The sequence below is a fragment of the Trichoplusia ni genome, chromosome 5 (genome assembly GCF_003590095.1).
Source record: "Trichoplusia ni isolate ovarian cell line Hi5 chromosome 5, tn1, whole genome shotgun sequence".
In the NCBI taxonomy this organism is placed as follows: Eukaryota; Metazoa; Arthropoda; class Insecta; order Lepidoptera; family Noctuidae; genus Trichoplusia; species Trichoplusia ni.
The window spans coordinates 14,297,212-14,314,278 of record NC_039482.1 but is presented as its reverse complement, the minus strand read 5'-3'; the positions used below and the strand labels follow the sequence as shown (position 1 = coordinate 14,314,278).

Genomic DNA, 17,067 nt, shown 5'->3' with positions numbered 1-17,067 from the left:
GTAGACGCAGTGTCCGACCTTTTTGCCATGATCTTGCAGTGTTTTACCCAAATATATTTAAAATTATTTTCTTTCGCAAGGGCTTTTGCCTTGTTTAGAAGTGACTTATTGCTGGGAGTTAAATGGTCATTGACGTAGAAGTTGGCAGCCGAAGAAAATCCTAGATTGGATATGTTCAGCAATTTACTATTGCGCGCAGAAGCCACGAATTCCTCCTTGGTATAGCGACTGTTAAAAGCAACTACGATCGGCTTATCTACGTTGGAGATGCGAGTTGGTATACGTGCAATATAATTTATGTCCTCCCTTCGTATAGAGATGTTGCAAAGGTTTCCGATCTTCTGTGCTATATCATACAAATTTTCATCTTTTTTCTGCGGTATTCCTTTGATCTCGGCATTATTAGCTCTTGCCCATTGGTCTCTGTCACGCGATTCTCGGTTTAACCTGTCAATTCCCTCCTGGAGTATTGGTATTTGACCCGCCATTTTCTCCATCGTGATTACCTTTGACTCGAGAGACTTTACTTTTTCGGAGAAACCGTTTATTGAGTCGTGGGCCATCTCAATGGAGTCCTTGAGCCCGGAGAGCTCCAGTTTGATGGATTTCACGTCTGCAACCAACGCAGCCAATGGAGCCAGGTCAAGGGCAATCTTGTTGAGCTGTTCCTGCATTTTGTCGAGCTGGCTAGGCTGGGGAGATACAGGCAGAGAAGGGGATGTTGACTTACATTTTGGGCAGCGCCAAGCGTTCTTCCTACTATCACCGAGTCTTCGGTAACCAACTTCAGTGACTCCAGCGCATTGATAGTCATAGTGTTGATTGCAGCCACTACAGATCGGGCCGTCGGTGTGCTCGGAACCACAACTAGCGCAAGTGAACATGATCGAAAAGTTTTAAATTGCAACTGGAATTATCTCTTTAAACAAACAAGCGTGCGCTTGAGGCAAGGGCCTGACAGTTACTGGATCTTGTAGAAATCGGGGGAACTCTTCAATAAATAACAGCAGATTAACCGCAATTGTTGCTATAGCATATCTAAGCATTGTTTACGTCATCACACAACATATTATCACGCCTGTACTCACTACAAAGGTTATAAAAACTATTTCGAAAAAAAAAATGTTCAAGGGCACTTACAAAGTTTTACAAAAAACGCAATACTGAAACAAATTTGAAGTCGGTTTTTTAAACACAACGAGACCTTAATGAAGAGTTGATGTGTCGGCGGCGGGATCGCCGTAGTAAACCGTTATGTCATGTATAACTTCTAAAAGGACGTTTGAAATAAGCGGCAATCTTAGACTAGTGTATTTTCTACAAACATTAAAAATGATAGAAAGCGTTTAAATGAACAAAATTGACTTCAATAAGTAACGTGGAATAGACTTGCCATTTTTAAATGCTACTTAGTTAAGGAGGACTTTGTCAAATCGATGAAGCATATTAGTATTTCGAGCTCGCAATGAATCATGACCAATGGCCGTGACTAATCATTAGTTCACGTTTGAACGCAGGCCACACAAGCCCTGCTAAGCCCTGCCTAATATAGCTCACTCCCAAACCGAACAATATCACTTAAACTCTGAAACTAATCAAAACGTCTGTTTATTACTACAGATAAGAAGCTTTTAATGCAGGAAACCTTGCAGGCGATACGCGCAATCGTCCGCATAATGCATGAGCACTCCCCGGATTAGAACCCGGTCCCGCGGGCACCGCTGCTATCATACTGGGGCATGATGGCTAAAATATGGAGTATATTGTTGCCAATGCGGCGAGGTTTGGCTAGAATCGCGATAATGCTGCTAAATAATTGGATTCTAGTCTCGTGTGCGACGTTATTTATGTTGGTTTTCTAATGGACGTAATAAACTGCAGCGCTCACATCTACACATGTATGTACGGCGTGTGGCGAGCCAGCAATCTATACCGCGTTTATTAAATTAAACGAAATTAATCAAGTGACTATGAATACTTATAATGTTTTTATTTTATAATACTGTATAGGTTACCTCTCAGAGGCTAGGGTACCGACAAGAAGCTGTGAAACGTTCTAAAAAGTTCTCAATTCATTAAAAACAAACGTAGTCATTTGTCACATGTTGTGATTCGACCCAATTGGCTCCGTGTCTTAGTATTTGACCTTCTAAAAAGGGTCACGGATTCGACCCCGCTCGAGGCAAATGTTATTGTAATCCACAGGCATTATGACAACTTTACATAATGTTGAAGATTATTTTATGTAATATCGCTCCTAATTATACTTTAGAGCATGTTTTCGCTAAATATTAATTCGCTAGTTTGTTTTTCGCAAGAAATTTAAAGCATTTGAATCATCAAATTGTCTATTTTCCCGTTTGACTACGTGTCAAAAATAAAGAAAGCTTAAAAGCCGCCGTGTCGTGTTTTAGCTGATTAGAGAGCCAATCCAAGGTAGGTCACACAATTATCCACACAGCCTTATTTTGAAACCGGTAAACTGGATTTTTCCGACTATTTCTAATGACAGAGTCGGCTGCACGTTAAGTAAAGGTTGCAGCTTTTTAAAAGGCGTTTACCCATTTTATAAAATACTTATAATTTAAATATAGGTATTAGCATGGTTAGTTTTATCCTTCTTCGATGGGAAGATGAATACCAACCATAAAGATTCATTGGTATGACTTAAAAAATCAAACAAACTTAATACTTACTTTACCCCCATTTAAGGGTGTATATGCAATAAACATTTCCCTAGTTTTGTAAAAAGACCCCTCGTTCAAAATGTATGTTTCTGACCCCTTTAGTTTCCTAAATACGGTGGCATGTCAGTTAGCTTTATTTTTGTACAGATTAAAAGTTTACTACGTCGCCCACCCATCAACACATTAGTCGCAGAATATCTCGTAAAAGCACCACAAATACATAATGATTACGCGCTGTTTGTATAACATCCTCGGTGCATCCGTCCGCTCGCAACGTTTACTCCACAAGTCAGATTTATTGTTTCTGATTATATTATTGTCAGTTTGTTTGCAATTACGATAAAAATATATGTATTTGTTTATTTAAACTTTTCAAACATTATTTTACTTATTGATGGCTGAGCAGTCGTGTGCGGTGGGCGTGGTTTAAATTATGTGTTGCCAGTGTTGAAATGTACCTGATATTTATTTTGCGATATTTTAATGATAACAGAATCCTCGTCCGGTTTTTGTATTTCTTTAATTTGTTTTGTACACATATTGTAATGTATTTTATGCGAGTTTTGAGATCTTCTTACGTAAGGCGTACAATTTATGTATCACCGTTTTACGAAGACTTATGTCAACTTTTATGATATTTAGGCATCAATCTTTATACCACAAAAATCTTATAAATACAATCATCAATGAAATAGATCTGTTATTATTGACTTCAAATACAATACATCTATATCACGGGCAATAAAACAACGTTGCCAATACCACAATGATACGATTCATTCACGATTTGTAACGAGAGCTAACGTCCCTTCACGCACGCAAACATTGCTAATTAAATTAGCCTATTTACTGCATCTAATTTAGAAAGCCGCGCGGAACTCAGGTCAGACCTTATTTACCTTACGCTGCCCGCTTGCCTAAAAAGCATTGTTCCAAGTCTTACCGAATAGTAATTATGCAAGAGTTTGGTTAACATAGTAACGTAGTAGTCGTGCGGAGCCAAATTGTAATGAAGCGATAAACAATATTATTTGTTACTGGTTAGCGTTTGTTCGTGGGAACTGCGCTTGTGTGAGGGCTAACTATGTTCGGTTGAAAACTTACAAAAGAGAAATATAGGTAGTAATACACATCAAGTACTTTTCAATAAATTAATCCTTATGTCGCAGGACAAGGATAGATTTCCTCTTCCTTCTCTTTTCTTTTTTAATATTAAAAAAACATAGAATTCTTCTCTCTCTACTAGAATTCAATGACAACCTTACCCACTTTTTGAAAGCACTAGCTACTAGTGACTAAAAGAAGACGCTTTACACTTATAGTTACACATAACATAATAAAATAAACACAAAACAAAACAATAGTTATCAAGTTAACAAAAAGAAAATGGTGTCATGACATAAATGACATTTATATTTTTTTCCCGCGCTGTCAGTGCGGAAGCGGGAGACAACTGGACAGCGTACAGCCAGCGGCATAAATCACGCGTGTCGGTCGCGATAGCCTGCCTGTGTGTAGCCGCGATGATCGATGCATCACAAATCTATTTAGGATTTAACGTATTCTCATTTGTGGAAAAATGTTTGATTAAAAACGTTTTTGTTTTTACCTCTTTGATTTCATAATAATTGTATTTGCCTTACTTACAGTTTTTTTTGTAAGAGGCCTTTAGGCCCTTAACTATTTATTGATTTTTTGTTCTAGTCTGCTTAACTTTACAATATATTTCTGTTGAGAAGCATGACTTAATTTTTAAACAAATCCCTCGTGTAAACGTATCGTCAAGATGAAACCAATATCGCTTGATTTACATTCTAGATTTAAACGTGAATTTATCGGTTTGACGATATTTCTAAGGGAAATAAAAAATCTCCCTTTAATTTCATATAAATGGGACTATATATTCATTCTCTTTGCCTTTATATAATGGCAACAACATAATTTTGAACCTATTCAAGATTATTTATTAACTCTTAAAACTCTAATATTTTTGTAACAATCGGAGCGTGGGTGTGATATTACTTTAATAATAAATTAAGCAATAAATCTTTTAACAAATCCCAGTGATGACGTAAAAACAAAAGTTGTCAAGATACACGCTTTACAATATTAAAAAAGTTAAATATGAATTTGAAATTCAAACGTGTTTAACATGGCTGTCAAGGTTTTAACAAAATTCATTACCAACATTCAAGAAATGGACTCATGTGTTTTGGCGGTTGAAAATTCAAAATAACACGTTTAACAGTCAAATGAAACTATAGTGTTGTAGTCATTAATGGGTAATATATTTCATAAGCCATTTTGTTTGTGACCGTGGAATAGTCACGACCGAACTACGTATGCCCGCCGTGGGAAACAGGCACAAGCCATGAAATACTAGCGGAAATAATTTGGCAACTAGTTTGATTATTTGTTTAGTTTACAAACAATGCAATGAATTTATTTTTAAATCTTAATTAGCAATTGTTTCCGTTGTAGTGTGTTTAACTATTTGCTGATTTGTGTTCACATTTTAAAGCTTTATTGAAATTGGAACGTTTGTTGTGCCAAACAACTATGTCAGAAAAAAATTCTGTAATCCTTTGGGATTTCATACAACGCGATTTATTCAGTAATCGTTAAAAATTTTAACCTATGCGCGATTTATTTTTATTAATTCAATAACCTGCCTCCGTCCAACAGAAGCGGCAACAGAAATACATATAATGTCAACTGTCTAGCTAGCAACGGTTCATAAGGCATAGAACTGACACCGACAGACAGCGATGCCTCAGTTATAAAGTTCTGTTTCCTGGGTCGGAACCTTATGAAAACGCTGCTCTACAATATGTAGTGTCCCGTCCGCTTCAACCACTGCAACAGACTTAGGTACTTTAAAGAGTCTTTAAACAGTCAGACAAATCCTTAAGTAATCACTTACACTGAATCGCTTAATATATTTTTATTCATTATCGGGCTTAATTAATAATTTCTGCTGGTTTCAAACATCTTACATATTATGGGAATCTCGTTCCGCCGCTGACTTGCGCGCTGTCACCGCGTGCCAAGTGACTCAGCTGTGATCTTGGACCTGTCTGTCTTCGCTAAACCCTAATCTGTTGTAACCCGAGCTAATTATGAAGTGTTATAACAATCTTGTTCTCGGAGTGTTTACTCTTGCTGAAAGGGCTACGAATTAGTATTACGTGTGATTTGCGTTGAAGGATTGTCTTTGTTTTGTTTCAATCTTGTGTTTTAATTTAACTTGTTATGTTTTTAAGTGCTCGTCCTATTTTCGGAACTCATGTAGCTAGAAATTGCAAGTTAAATACGGAAGGATTTGGATGATAAAGAGGAACATCTTTTCCAACATTACTGCCTTATATGGTGTATCATTCTAAAATATTTTTCTAGAATTTTACGAAAGTTTTCATCTCTTATATAAACCCTGTTTACGAAGGAGACCTGAAAGTGGGTTTAAGTCAGAAAAAGCCTGGCTTTCCCTTCCGTGCAACCCAAAGCTGAAGAAGAGATTTTACGATTCCCCATCCAAAAAATACCTCCTAACTTACAACGACTTCCCAACAAACATCAATTAATACACATCTCTATACCAAAATAAAAGTCTAAGACATTTAAAAGGTGTAGAACATAACGCAACAAGTATTATATGCCAATCTGTTCACAGCTGATCACGCGCGCGCGCACTCGTCTGTGGCGATAGAGATAAGCGCTAGCCCAGGAACACGGCGCGGGCTACATCTTAAGCTTTAAATTGAGACCACTTCACTGAACATCGCAGCTGAAGTACTTACCCGAGAAAATGTTTAAGAGAACTGAAAATAATAAGAATTAAATAACATTATAAGTGACATACTTAAATATAGTGGGTATGCTACAACTACACAAGTTGATAGATCACAGATCGAGCTACACTTGGTACGGTCGGTCCACGGATGGGTGACTATCTACGCCATTAAGAGTTCCTCCGTGTTTCGAAAGGCAGATACTCAAACACTAGCACTTAGGTGGCAGTTTTCTTTTTGACTGGAGGACGGCCGCAAAATGGTTGGGGAAAAGCTAGACTGGTGATGATGATGTTAAAGAGTTAAATCTTGTCTTATTGTGATTGTTTAACTTGAAAGAGGAATCGTCTGATAGTCCTTACATGCCTGGCCTTTTTGGTATGGAAGGAAAGTGTGTTACAATATAAAACCATTTATGGACATACTTAGCTGATAAGTTGAACTAAACACAACAGTTTGAGATATAAATGTAGGTAATTTTAATTTACTCTAAATCTTTACATAACTGGCAAACATTATATCCGCACATTCTGAACGCAGGAACGCACGTTAGCGCCGAGACAATAAAACTAGCAATTTGTATCTGGACCGGCACACTTTGTGGTTGACCACTCGTCGAAAAAATAACTAAAATTCTAGCTAATGCGAAAGAAAACATCTGATTCTTCAGGCACGTTTCCAAACTTAAATAATTTAAAGTATAGGTATATGGCATAGAGTAAAAATGGTTAGAGTGACGTATTAGGTATCATTTGCTATATTATTTTTTGAATATACTTTTGATCGGCTTATTTTATTTTAGTTTCCTCTTTAATTTATTTTCTATTTGATTATAATTATTGTACTATCTGGAAACTAAAACAAAAAAGGAAAAACACAATTCGAACTTCATATGGGAGAAAAAATTATATATGTGATGTAGGCTTCTTTTGAGTCTGACGCTTCTTTGTGCATATCACTTAAATTTTAATATTTGCAAAACCACCGCAACAGCAAGACTGAACACTCCTAAAAAAAGAACATCGGATACATAGAAGCATCGGAAATGAAGTCCGAAAAATCACTATTCCCTCTCCAAGTAATTATAATAAGCGTAATGACCGCGCGAGTGAGTTACGTCTTCCTGGCTTTAGATATCCGGCACACGTTAATGACATGCGTATACTGCGTATATTGTTCTCACTTGTACTTCTGTAGTGATGAGCAACACACATGTCGAGTGTAAATGTCGTTCGAAAGACAATGGTAGGTATTAGGTACACTCGGACTCTTGGACAAGCTTAGTATGAACTACAGAAATAACAGTTTGAGAGAATATATTTAAGTTTTTCCATAAACAGGCATCTATAGATAAAGCTTGTAGAGATAACCATAAAGTCTCAAACAGTCACCTGCCAAGCCATTTACGGACTATGTTAGGGTCGGCAAATAAAACTTTCAATCAAAATATTTACGATATTAAAATATCTGATGGTAGGGATAACCTTAAAATCCTCCTCATACATATCTGCTCAGCCCCTTTCGAACTGTGATACCCTATCGGCGAACTGAGAAAGATGTTAAAAATTCGATAAAAATACTTGAATAACTCCTGTTGGTACACATTTCAACAATGTGAATAATACCTGTCTAAATCACATTCATTGTAATTGACTACTTTACATATCAACGAATAACTAGATACTTAAATCCAGTAATAAAAGCCCGACATATGTTTCAACATAAATAAAATAGTCAAAATTTTATTGAAAAAAATCTTTCAATTGTGAACGACACTCATAAATTGGGCGTGCCATTTATAACGACAGTAAAGCCAGGGGCACACTGCGGCGATTTGCGGGCGATTCCGCACGACGAATGGGCGCGTGGTCAATCGTTAGGTCATAAACACACTGGCGATATCGCGGCCCGGTGTTACCGTAAATTATTCGGACACTGGACGTGAACGAGAGTATTCCAGTTAAGGACCGTTTAAGATTTATAGAGCAATTTTTCTGCCAGTTTTATTCATGCAAACAATTGTTATGAGCTTATAAGTGAATTTTGTATTTTCTACATGGGTAATACTTACTTTAGAAAGATGCCGTATTTTAATCTGGTATTCATTCTACATGCTCTAAATAAGTGTAATTTTAATGTTTTCCAAACGATATCGAAATAAAACAGAAAGAGGTTCTCAATACAGCCTGAATGTTTTGCAACCCAATTACCACGAATATTTCACATGGCAACATTTGTCTTAAAACCAGGCAAAGCTAAAAACATGCTAATGCGGAAACAAATTAAAAAAACAGCCAAATAAACGACATTTATCACGCCATTAACATTTACAAACTACATCGACAGCGTGCTACAGAGGCTCGCAGCAAACACCTCAAAGCTCACTTATTTCGGGAGCGGCCATTGAATAGATAATACGGAGGCTGGGCGAGTATCGAACATGTCCAATTTATGTGCTACGTGCACACAGGATCGTAACCCTGCATTATGCAGGACGAACGCTTCTCAACTAGTCTGCACTCTGCACTAGCACACGACACTGCAATGCAATTTATGCAAGTTACGTTTACGCCTTGTTGATTGTTTTCGAAGTATCCGCTTTGAGTAGTACGATGTTTTCGATCAAGTTAATTAGCTTAACGGAGTGCGCGATACGCGGTTTACGACGAGATCGAAATCTATGCTTTTGTAGGTGATACGGTCATGAGATTACCCGTAAATCGTATCGTCTGTATGTGCAGTAAAATACAAAGCGTCTAAATATGAGCTACTTAAATTTTGAGTAGGTGCTATTTATGTACAGAATCATCTACATAAATGTATGAACTGCGTGAGCTAGATCTGATAAATGGTCACCTATCACAACGAATACCTGCAGCATATCTTAACACAGATCTCAAATCCATAAGTGGTTCACAGAACCCTTACTCTCACATTAAATGTGTTTTCCTTAAAAAGCTAGTAGACACGATCGCATTGCATTAGTAACGAAGCAAAGGCTTTCCAAACCATGTATTGAAACACATCGAATTTATGTTCTACGTGACACCAGCGGGCAGCTGAAACTAGTAGTACTAATATATTAAATAGTTGTAGTGCATCTACTAGCGCCATCTAGTTCGTCACCCGATAAACGTCAATCTGTTATTTATATAAACATGAGTGTTATGAGATCTGTCAGTGCGGCGTCTCGCGGGAGCGGAGTTGCGTTGAAAGCTATAATATCTGATGGCTATAAACCATTTACGATACTGTCTAGCCAGATGAATTTATTGACGTATGTCCAGGGCTGCCCACTGAAAGTTATTAGATTAAGTTTTTAATAGTTTTAGAATACTTAAAAGTCAATTTTGTAATATGCAATGGACACTTCGAAGTAAAGATTTTGATGAATATGCAGTTGCAAAATGATTTGTAAAGGTGTATTTTTTTTGCTCCTTTTCTAAATTTGCGTACATTGTCGAGGAGCTCGTGGCTAAGCTATAACCGCATAAGTGAATCGACCACAGGAAAAGCTATGCTTGCCGCGGTTGGTCCGCAGATGGGTGAACATCTCTGTCATAACGAGTTCCTCCGTGTTTCGGAGGGCACGTTAAATTGTAGGTCCCGGTTGCTATTCCTACATCTTTGACAGTCGTTAGAGGTAGTCAGAAGCTTGAAAAAGTCTGATAACCAGTCTAACCAAGGGGTATCGTGTTGCCTAGTTAACTGGGTTGAAGAGGTCAGATAGACAGTCGCTCCTTGTAAAACACTGGTACCTAGCTGAATCCGGTTAGACTGGAAGCCGACCCCAATATAGTAGGGAAAAGGCTAGGCCGATGATGAGATGTCATGGTCGTAAACAAAATATAATTAATACAATTTTCTATTCCTAAAATATTAAGATTTTAGAACAGCGACAGCCCTAACAGAACATTCCGATATGTATTTTTGCAATTGCATTTATTACGGCAGCAGCACTAAACATTGCTCCACCATACTACAGGTTGATACGAACATTCTAACGTCTGCTCGTTTTAGCTTCCATTTATACACACTTTTATTGCCATACATTTAAAAGATTGTACTCATTGTGACTCACGCCTTATCGTTCCTAACTTCGAAAGTTTAAACTCTAAGTTCTAAACAGTAAAGTTTAAATTGATCTACCGTTTCAGTTAATTAAGTTGGTTGTAAAATTTGAAAGTAGTTGTAAACGTCGTGTTTTAGAACTTAGCTAGTTCGAATGATATTGAAATTGGTATTGTCAGTTTGTTTCTCTCTGTTATGATAACTTGATGTCGATCTGTTAGATAAGTAATATTTTTGTTGAAATGGAGAAAAATATCTCTTATACTGATTTTGTTTGGCTGACTTCTTTTTAAGGCCTTATCTAACGAAGGAGGCTGCATTCACTAGTTTGTTTGTTGATTATGATACGGAAGAATTATTTTTCCAAGTAGCGAATGTGAACGTACAATAGTACTCTGGTTCACTTACTTTGGCTCTTTTAATTTATGTTGTCCACACCACAGCAGCATGGTCAAAGTATTAACAATAATGGCAGTAATGTCCTCCTGACCGATTTTGGCCACGGTGGCTGCTGTATTGGACACTAGCCATCTCTGCAGGACATATTACATAGCATATCCTTTTGCGCCAACACAGATGCACTCTTACTTTCCTTACTCTCATAGCCTGGCGGGACGGACTCCGATGAAATCCGAAACTACGAAAGCACGACGAAATAGTGATCTCACGGGCCTTCCGAAAAACAAAAAGGTCTAACATGCTGCATTTGTTTCAGGCAATGTTATTCTACGCTCCCCGTTGGCTTTGGAAGTCGTGGGAGGGGGGCAAGATCCGGGCTCTGATGATGGACCTGGATGTGGGAGTCTGCACCGAGATCGAGAAGAAGACGAAGAAGAAGCTGATCCTGGACTACCTGTGGGAGAACCTGAGGTACCACAACTGGTGGGCGTACCGGTACTACCTCTGCGAAGGCCTTGCTCTTGTCAATGTTATAGGTGAGTGCTACACGAAATGCTATCGATAAGTGAATGTTGTTCGTAGATTCGTAGGGACCGTAAGTAAAGACTTTCTAGCTCTGAAACTCGTAATGCGATGGCGTCGCGCTGAAGAACGACAAGTTTACTTCAGAATGTCTTCTGAGTCACTCAGCCTTTACAACTATTTAACTCGGTTAAAAGTATAATAAATTTTGTTAAAATTACGTATTTATTACAGTTTAAATATAGTTTATTTTTTTAGTGTTACAGGGTGGCCCCTGTTGGGCGCCATTCTTGAGTACTCCCCCATTTGTGTTATAAATAAGATACATTAAATAAATAATATTGTTAGATATTTTTATTAAATGAAATGAGATATGTACGTTATTCTATTTCACAGTATAATAAACTTTTTAAGTCGACACTCCGTTAAAAACACAGACGACTTTTTAATTTTAAGATTAGTTGTAATTCTAAACTTATAACAGCTATTAACTTTCGCTTCCTGTCGCGTTTCCAATAACAAAAACTAAGTAGGCCGCAAGGGAAATAATGCTGTGCGCGCGGTCTCCCCGTGTGGGGCCAGACAGTCGGAGATTAAAAGGGTCAGACAAGCAGTGGTCAAAGTATAATATAAACAATTGAACAGTGATTGTCCTTCGTTAACTAAATTCAATGTCAAAGATGAGCTGTTTTAATGTAAAACTACAGTGCTGCCAGTCTCGACTATCGACTAAATAAAACTTCATATAAGACGAAGATATAAAATACACGGTGATGACGGCCAGTGACGTTTCTGAACCTCAACAACAACAAGTAGTGTTGACGTGGCGCTGCTATCACTTATCGCTGATCTCATTGATAGTCGCAAGAAGGAATATCAATAACTAGATGTTGCCCGCGACTTCGCCCGCGTGGTTAGAAGATATAAGTTATAATTTATACCTGTCTATCTATCTATCTGCCTTCTATCTATCTTGTAGAAATCAGTCAGCGTTTGCAATGTAAGCACAAAAAATGTGTGAGTTCAATCGTTATTATCAATTTACTTTTTGATAACAGGCAACACCTATGAATTGCGTAGGTGTATGCGCGTGTATGTTTTTGTAAGTCTCAAAATCATATATATTCATGTGTATGGTCAAGTACCACTAGTTTCGGGGCCCCCGTGGGACCTAAACATGTCCTAACTGATATATCAGGCGCGCATCTGTGGCGCGCACGATCTGAATCGCGAACCGACCACAATGACACACTGTCATTATACCGCAGAAGGCTCACACACTTTAATATTACTAAAATCGTAAACGAAAACACTGATATTTGAATATTATCTGTTTTGACCAAAATAATATTATTGACTGAGAATGTTACGTGCCTTGTGCCTAACTTTTAAGAAGCGACTATTAAATTATGTAATTAATTTAAGAACCACATCAATAGCTTGTTTTTACACATCCGAAATATAGGTTAAATCGCTAAAACGTACTGAAGTAACAAACCAGAGCCAAGTCATTTATCGAATGAACTTAGAAATTACATTTCCATACATATTTTTGAAATTTCCCACTCGTGACTGTAGCGCTGCTAAAGCGCTTTTACATCGTCTTGACCCTCTAGTCAAGTTACTTACAATAAAAAATTTAAACAAATAATAGTAAATAGGTATCAAAAAAGTGTTGCTATGAGCAGTTCTTCTGTAATGGCTTGTCGTGTGACGCGCGGTCCTGCCGCACCGATTGTAAATCATAACATATTGAATTAAAACGGACATAAACTAAGGTTTACAGCACAATGCCGGTTTTATATCCCCGGCGTCCGCGCGCCCGTGTACACTTGACCTGTGCACAGGCTGCTATAAAAAATAAAGTCGCGTGGCTCTTTTGACCCGGCGTACAATATTGATGGTATTACGTTATACGTAGGTGTCTTATGTTTAGAATTGTTGCTTGAGAGATTTATTGATTATGTGATGTAGTTTTTGATGGTAATGATACAGTGAGACTGTTTTTGGTTGGATGTAACACAATTTGAGTTTGAAATTTGAAAGCATTATTTAAAGTTTGTGATTTTTTTATCTCTGCAAATCTTGTACTAAAACGAATTTTAATAGTCTGAGATTTCGAATTTTCGTTTTTGCCTCATAAATGATATTTAGAAAATTAAAGTATGTTTATATTTGTTTCCAGGGCAAATGTTCCTGATGAACCGTTTCTTCGACGGAGAGTTCCTGACCTTCGGGCTGGACGTCATCGCCTACATGGAGTCAGATCAGGAGGACCGCATAGATCCTATGATTTACATATTTCCAAGGTAACAAACATAGAACATTCTTAACATAGAGAATCTTGTTGAGAGATGCATGCAAATGTATGATATTATTTATGATTTCGTTCTCTGCAGGATGGTGAAGTGCACGCTGTTCAACAAGTTCGGGTCGTCGGGCGAGGTGGAGCGGCACGACGCGCTCTGCATCTTGCCGCTCAACGTGGTCAACGAGAAGATATACGTGTTCCTGTGGTTCTGGTTCGTTATCCTCGGCATCCTCACGTTCGTCACCCTCATCTACCGGGTCGTCATCATCTTCTCGCCGCGCATGCGCGTGTACATGATGCGCATGCGCTTCCGGCTCGTGCGGCGCGACAACGTCGACACGATCGTGCGGCGCAGCAAGATGGGCGACTGGTACCTGCTGTACATCCTCGGCGAGAACCTGGACTCGGTGATCTTCCGCGACATCATGCACGAGTTCGCGAACAAGCTGAACCACAACTACCAGCACCACATCCACGGCGTGCCGGACGCGTGACCTCCGGTGCCGGGCTGGGTGTTCCACACGTGACTGACGTCGCTGCAGCGCGACATGGAGCCGCCCGTGTGAGCCGCCCGCGTGGCCGCCCGCTGCAGTACCCCCACCAGGACAATACTAACCAGTGTAAAGACTACTTTTATCGATACTTTTTGATCGAAATCGTAACAGTGCAATTCTAAACATGCAATAATAGTTTGTACTTAATCTTTAAGAACGTGATCTCAGGACGAATCCTATCGAAGGCCTTCTAATAGTTAACATCGACGGCTACCCCGTTAGTACTAGTATACTTTTTAGATCTATTTTACTCATAGTTTCGCTGCTCGTAGTAATCTGTTAATCGACGCTTCGTTTTTTTTTACTTTAGCTGTTGTAAGATACTGATGGTAAGCACTCGGTGAGCACACTTTATACATACATTTTTACACGATTCACTCGCCAAGGATTTAACAGACCAAAAAAATTAAAGCAATAATTAATAAAGCAATTAAGTATTATAGTGTAGTTGTAATTGAGATATTTAACTAGTTGGAACGATCTGTTCTTTAGGGGGATCGAGTAATATCGGTGTATGTCCGGTCAGCCGCGAGCGCGCTGCCGCCGCCGCGAGGACCACCACTTGACAATGACGTAGCTTTTGCGTGTCAAAAGACATTAACGAACGAAATATAGAACATTTTAAACGTAATCATTCTTAATAACTTTTATTTACAATACTATACATTAGCGACAATAATGAATAGCCATTTCCTTTATATTGCATTGGACGCAATACTACTTTAATCTCTATTTGCAAGTCATGGAATAGTGACTAGGTTACATTTCTTCATTGGCTGAAAATTAAAAATACATGAATCTGACGGTTTCCTAGTAAACGAACGATGGCCACACCTACGTAGCGCTCAAATGAAACAATGTTATGACATGAACCACACTGCCACACTGCCACACGTGCCCATGGGGAATGACGCGACTGTTCACAGATTGTAATTAAATGTTATTTGTGTCTCGGACTTGAGTTTATAATGAGGCGACTGAATTCTTATGATTTTTCGATTGTTAAAACTTATTAATATTTTAATTTTAGAAATTAAACTAGAATTTTAGAGGTCTAATATGATTTAAACTTTAAAATCCTGGTTTAATTTTGTAATTAAAACATAATTTGCTTGCTTGCAGATTTACAAAAACATTACTTGTTCAAACTGATAGAGGTTTCTGTAATCTTGCAAGCTTGTTAATATTTAGAGAAATTAATTTGCCTAGAATTAGGCTAAATTGTTTAATAATTGTTACAATCATTCTTTGTGTTCGTGAGAAATTAGAAAATCGTTTCGGCTTCGCTGATCTAAGATGTTTATCTCCACAAATATTAATTCTATTTTCAGTTTTATTTATTAAATCAAATATAATCCAAGTTGTTTGGTATTTTTTGAACATAATTCTTATGATTAAACTGGTATATAGGTACGGTTATATATATAACGGTTAGATATAAAATGTTTTTAATCTTGCGAGAAATAATTTTTTACATGATTGAAAATGTCATCTGACAGGTCGTTGTTAAAATTATAATCAGAGCATTTTATTATTATTGAACATTTGTGGAGATCGCATCTTAAGTAGACACTTAAATATTGTACATGTAAAAAGGTTGTTTGATTGTAAAGTTGTATTATATTTGCCAATAAGTTGTCGAAGCCGCGAGTGGCTGCATTTTTCATTATGAAGCGTACCTACTTCGCCCGTATTCAGTTTCCGATCCTCGTATCGTATTGTATCCCAATACTTTAGTAACTTACCACTTTATTACCTACGTATAACGTAAATCTACCTTATCCAATTTGTATTAAGACGCAAAATCGTAAATTATTAAGGATTAGAAAATCCTCGTTCCTTGCAACAGTTTCGCTGAATACGGGCTACAGTAACAACTGACCTCGGTACTTAGTGAACTATGCCAAATATTGTGCCAAAACGTAATTATTTATAGCGAAATGTTACGACAGACGAGAGTTACCATGGGAGATATCGAATAAATAATATTGAAAATTATTATGAGTTTATCTTTTACCTTAACTTATCCTGTAGCTGTCATATTCTCGTTCCTCGTTGTATTTTCAGGATAAGAGGAAATTGTGTAGGTATAAGTTTTTATGGCCGCCGGTTCAGATATTTAAGTAAAGGGACATTGATCATGAGGTCCCAGTTGATTCGCAAGATGATATGACTAAATTTAGAGACTCAATGATCTCACAGATAAACTGTTCAGTTTATAAGATTTTTTAATACTTAGAGAAATAAAAGTATTCATTAATTTTTTTCTTCACAAAGTCTTCAAGAATCTGTCACGGCTGCTCAAACTTCTTTTCTTTTCATTCATTAAAAAAAACGAATCCCGCATTAGGGAAATTAATCCTTGTGTCGCGAGAGGTTTCACAAAAATTCAAGTCACATGCACAAAGTCAAATAGACTTAGGACAAGCACCACCGCATCCTAAATTAATATTATTCCCGTTCTAGCGTGACACACGGTGTAAAGCTGCCTCATTCTACGACTGAATAATTTAATGCAATAATATCAGAAAGTAAGAAAAAGAGTGATTTTACGTTCGTCAAATAATCTCGTAAGAGAACGAACCAATGTTTCGTTTACATAGCGTGGTACAATGATGCTCCTGTATTGACGTCCACAATACATTTAATGCGATCACCCAGAAACTCTGATAAACTAAGTGAATGTTGTTTTTGCTCAGTCAGGTGTGTGCCAATGTGGAAGGATTCCGTACGTA

At 37.7% G+C, this 17,067-nt stretch overlaps 1 protein-coding gene across 5 annotated transcripts in view; it reads left to right on the top strand.

Annotated features, from left to right (window-relative positions):
• The window catches only part of LOC113494632 (innexin shaking-B), a 55,921-nt gene extending 39,591 nt beyond the window's left edge, over positions 1–16,330 (top strand). For all 5 annotated transcript variants that reach the window (XM_026873069.1, XM_026873068.1, XM_026873066.1 and 2 more), the window contains exons 3-5: positions 11,262–11,481; positions 13,653–13,776; positions 13,867–16,330. In XM_026873069.1, coding sequence (XP_026728870.1) covers positions 11,262–11,481; positions 13,653–13,776; positions 13,867–14,272 — 750 coding nt within the window. In that variant the 3' untranslated portion in view covers positions 14,273–16,330. The remainder of the gene's footprint in view (positions 1–11,261; positions 11,482–13,652; positions 13,777–13,866) is intronic.
• Positions 16,331–17,067: the final 737 nt, after the last annotated feature.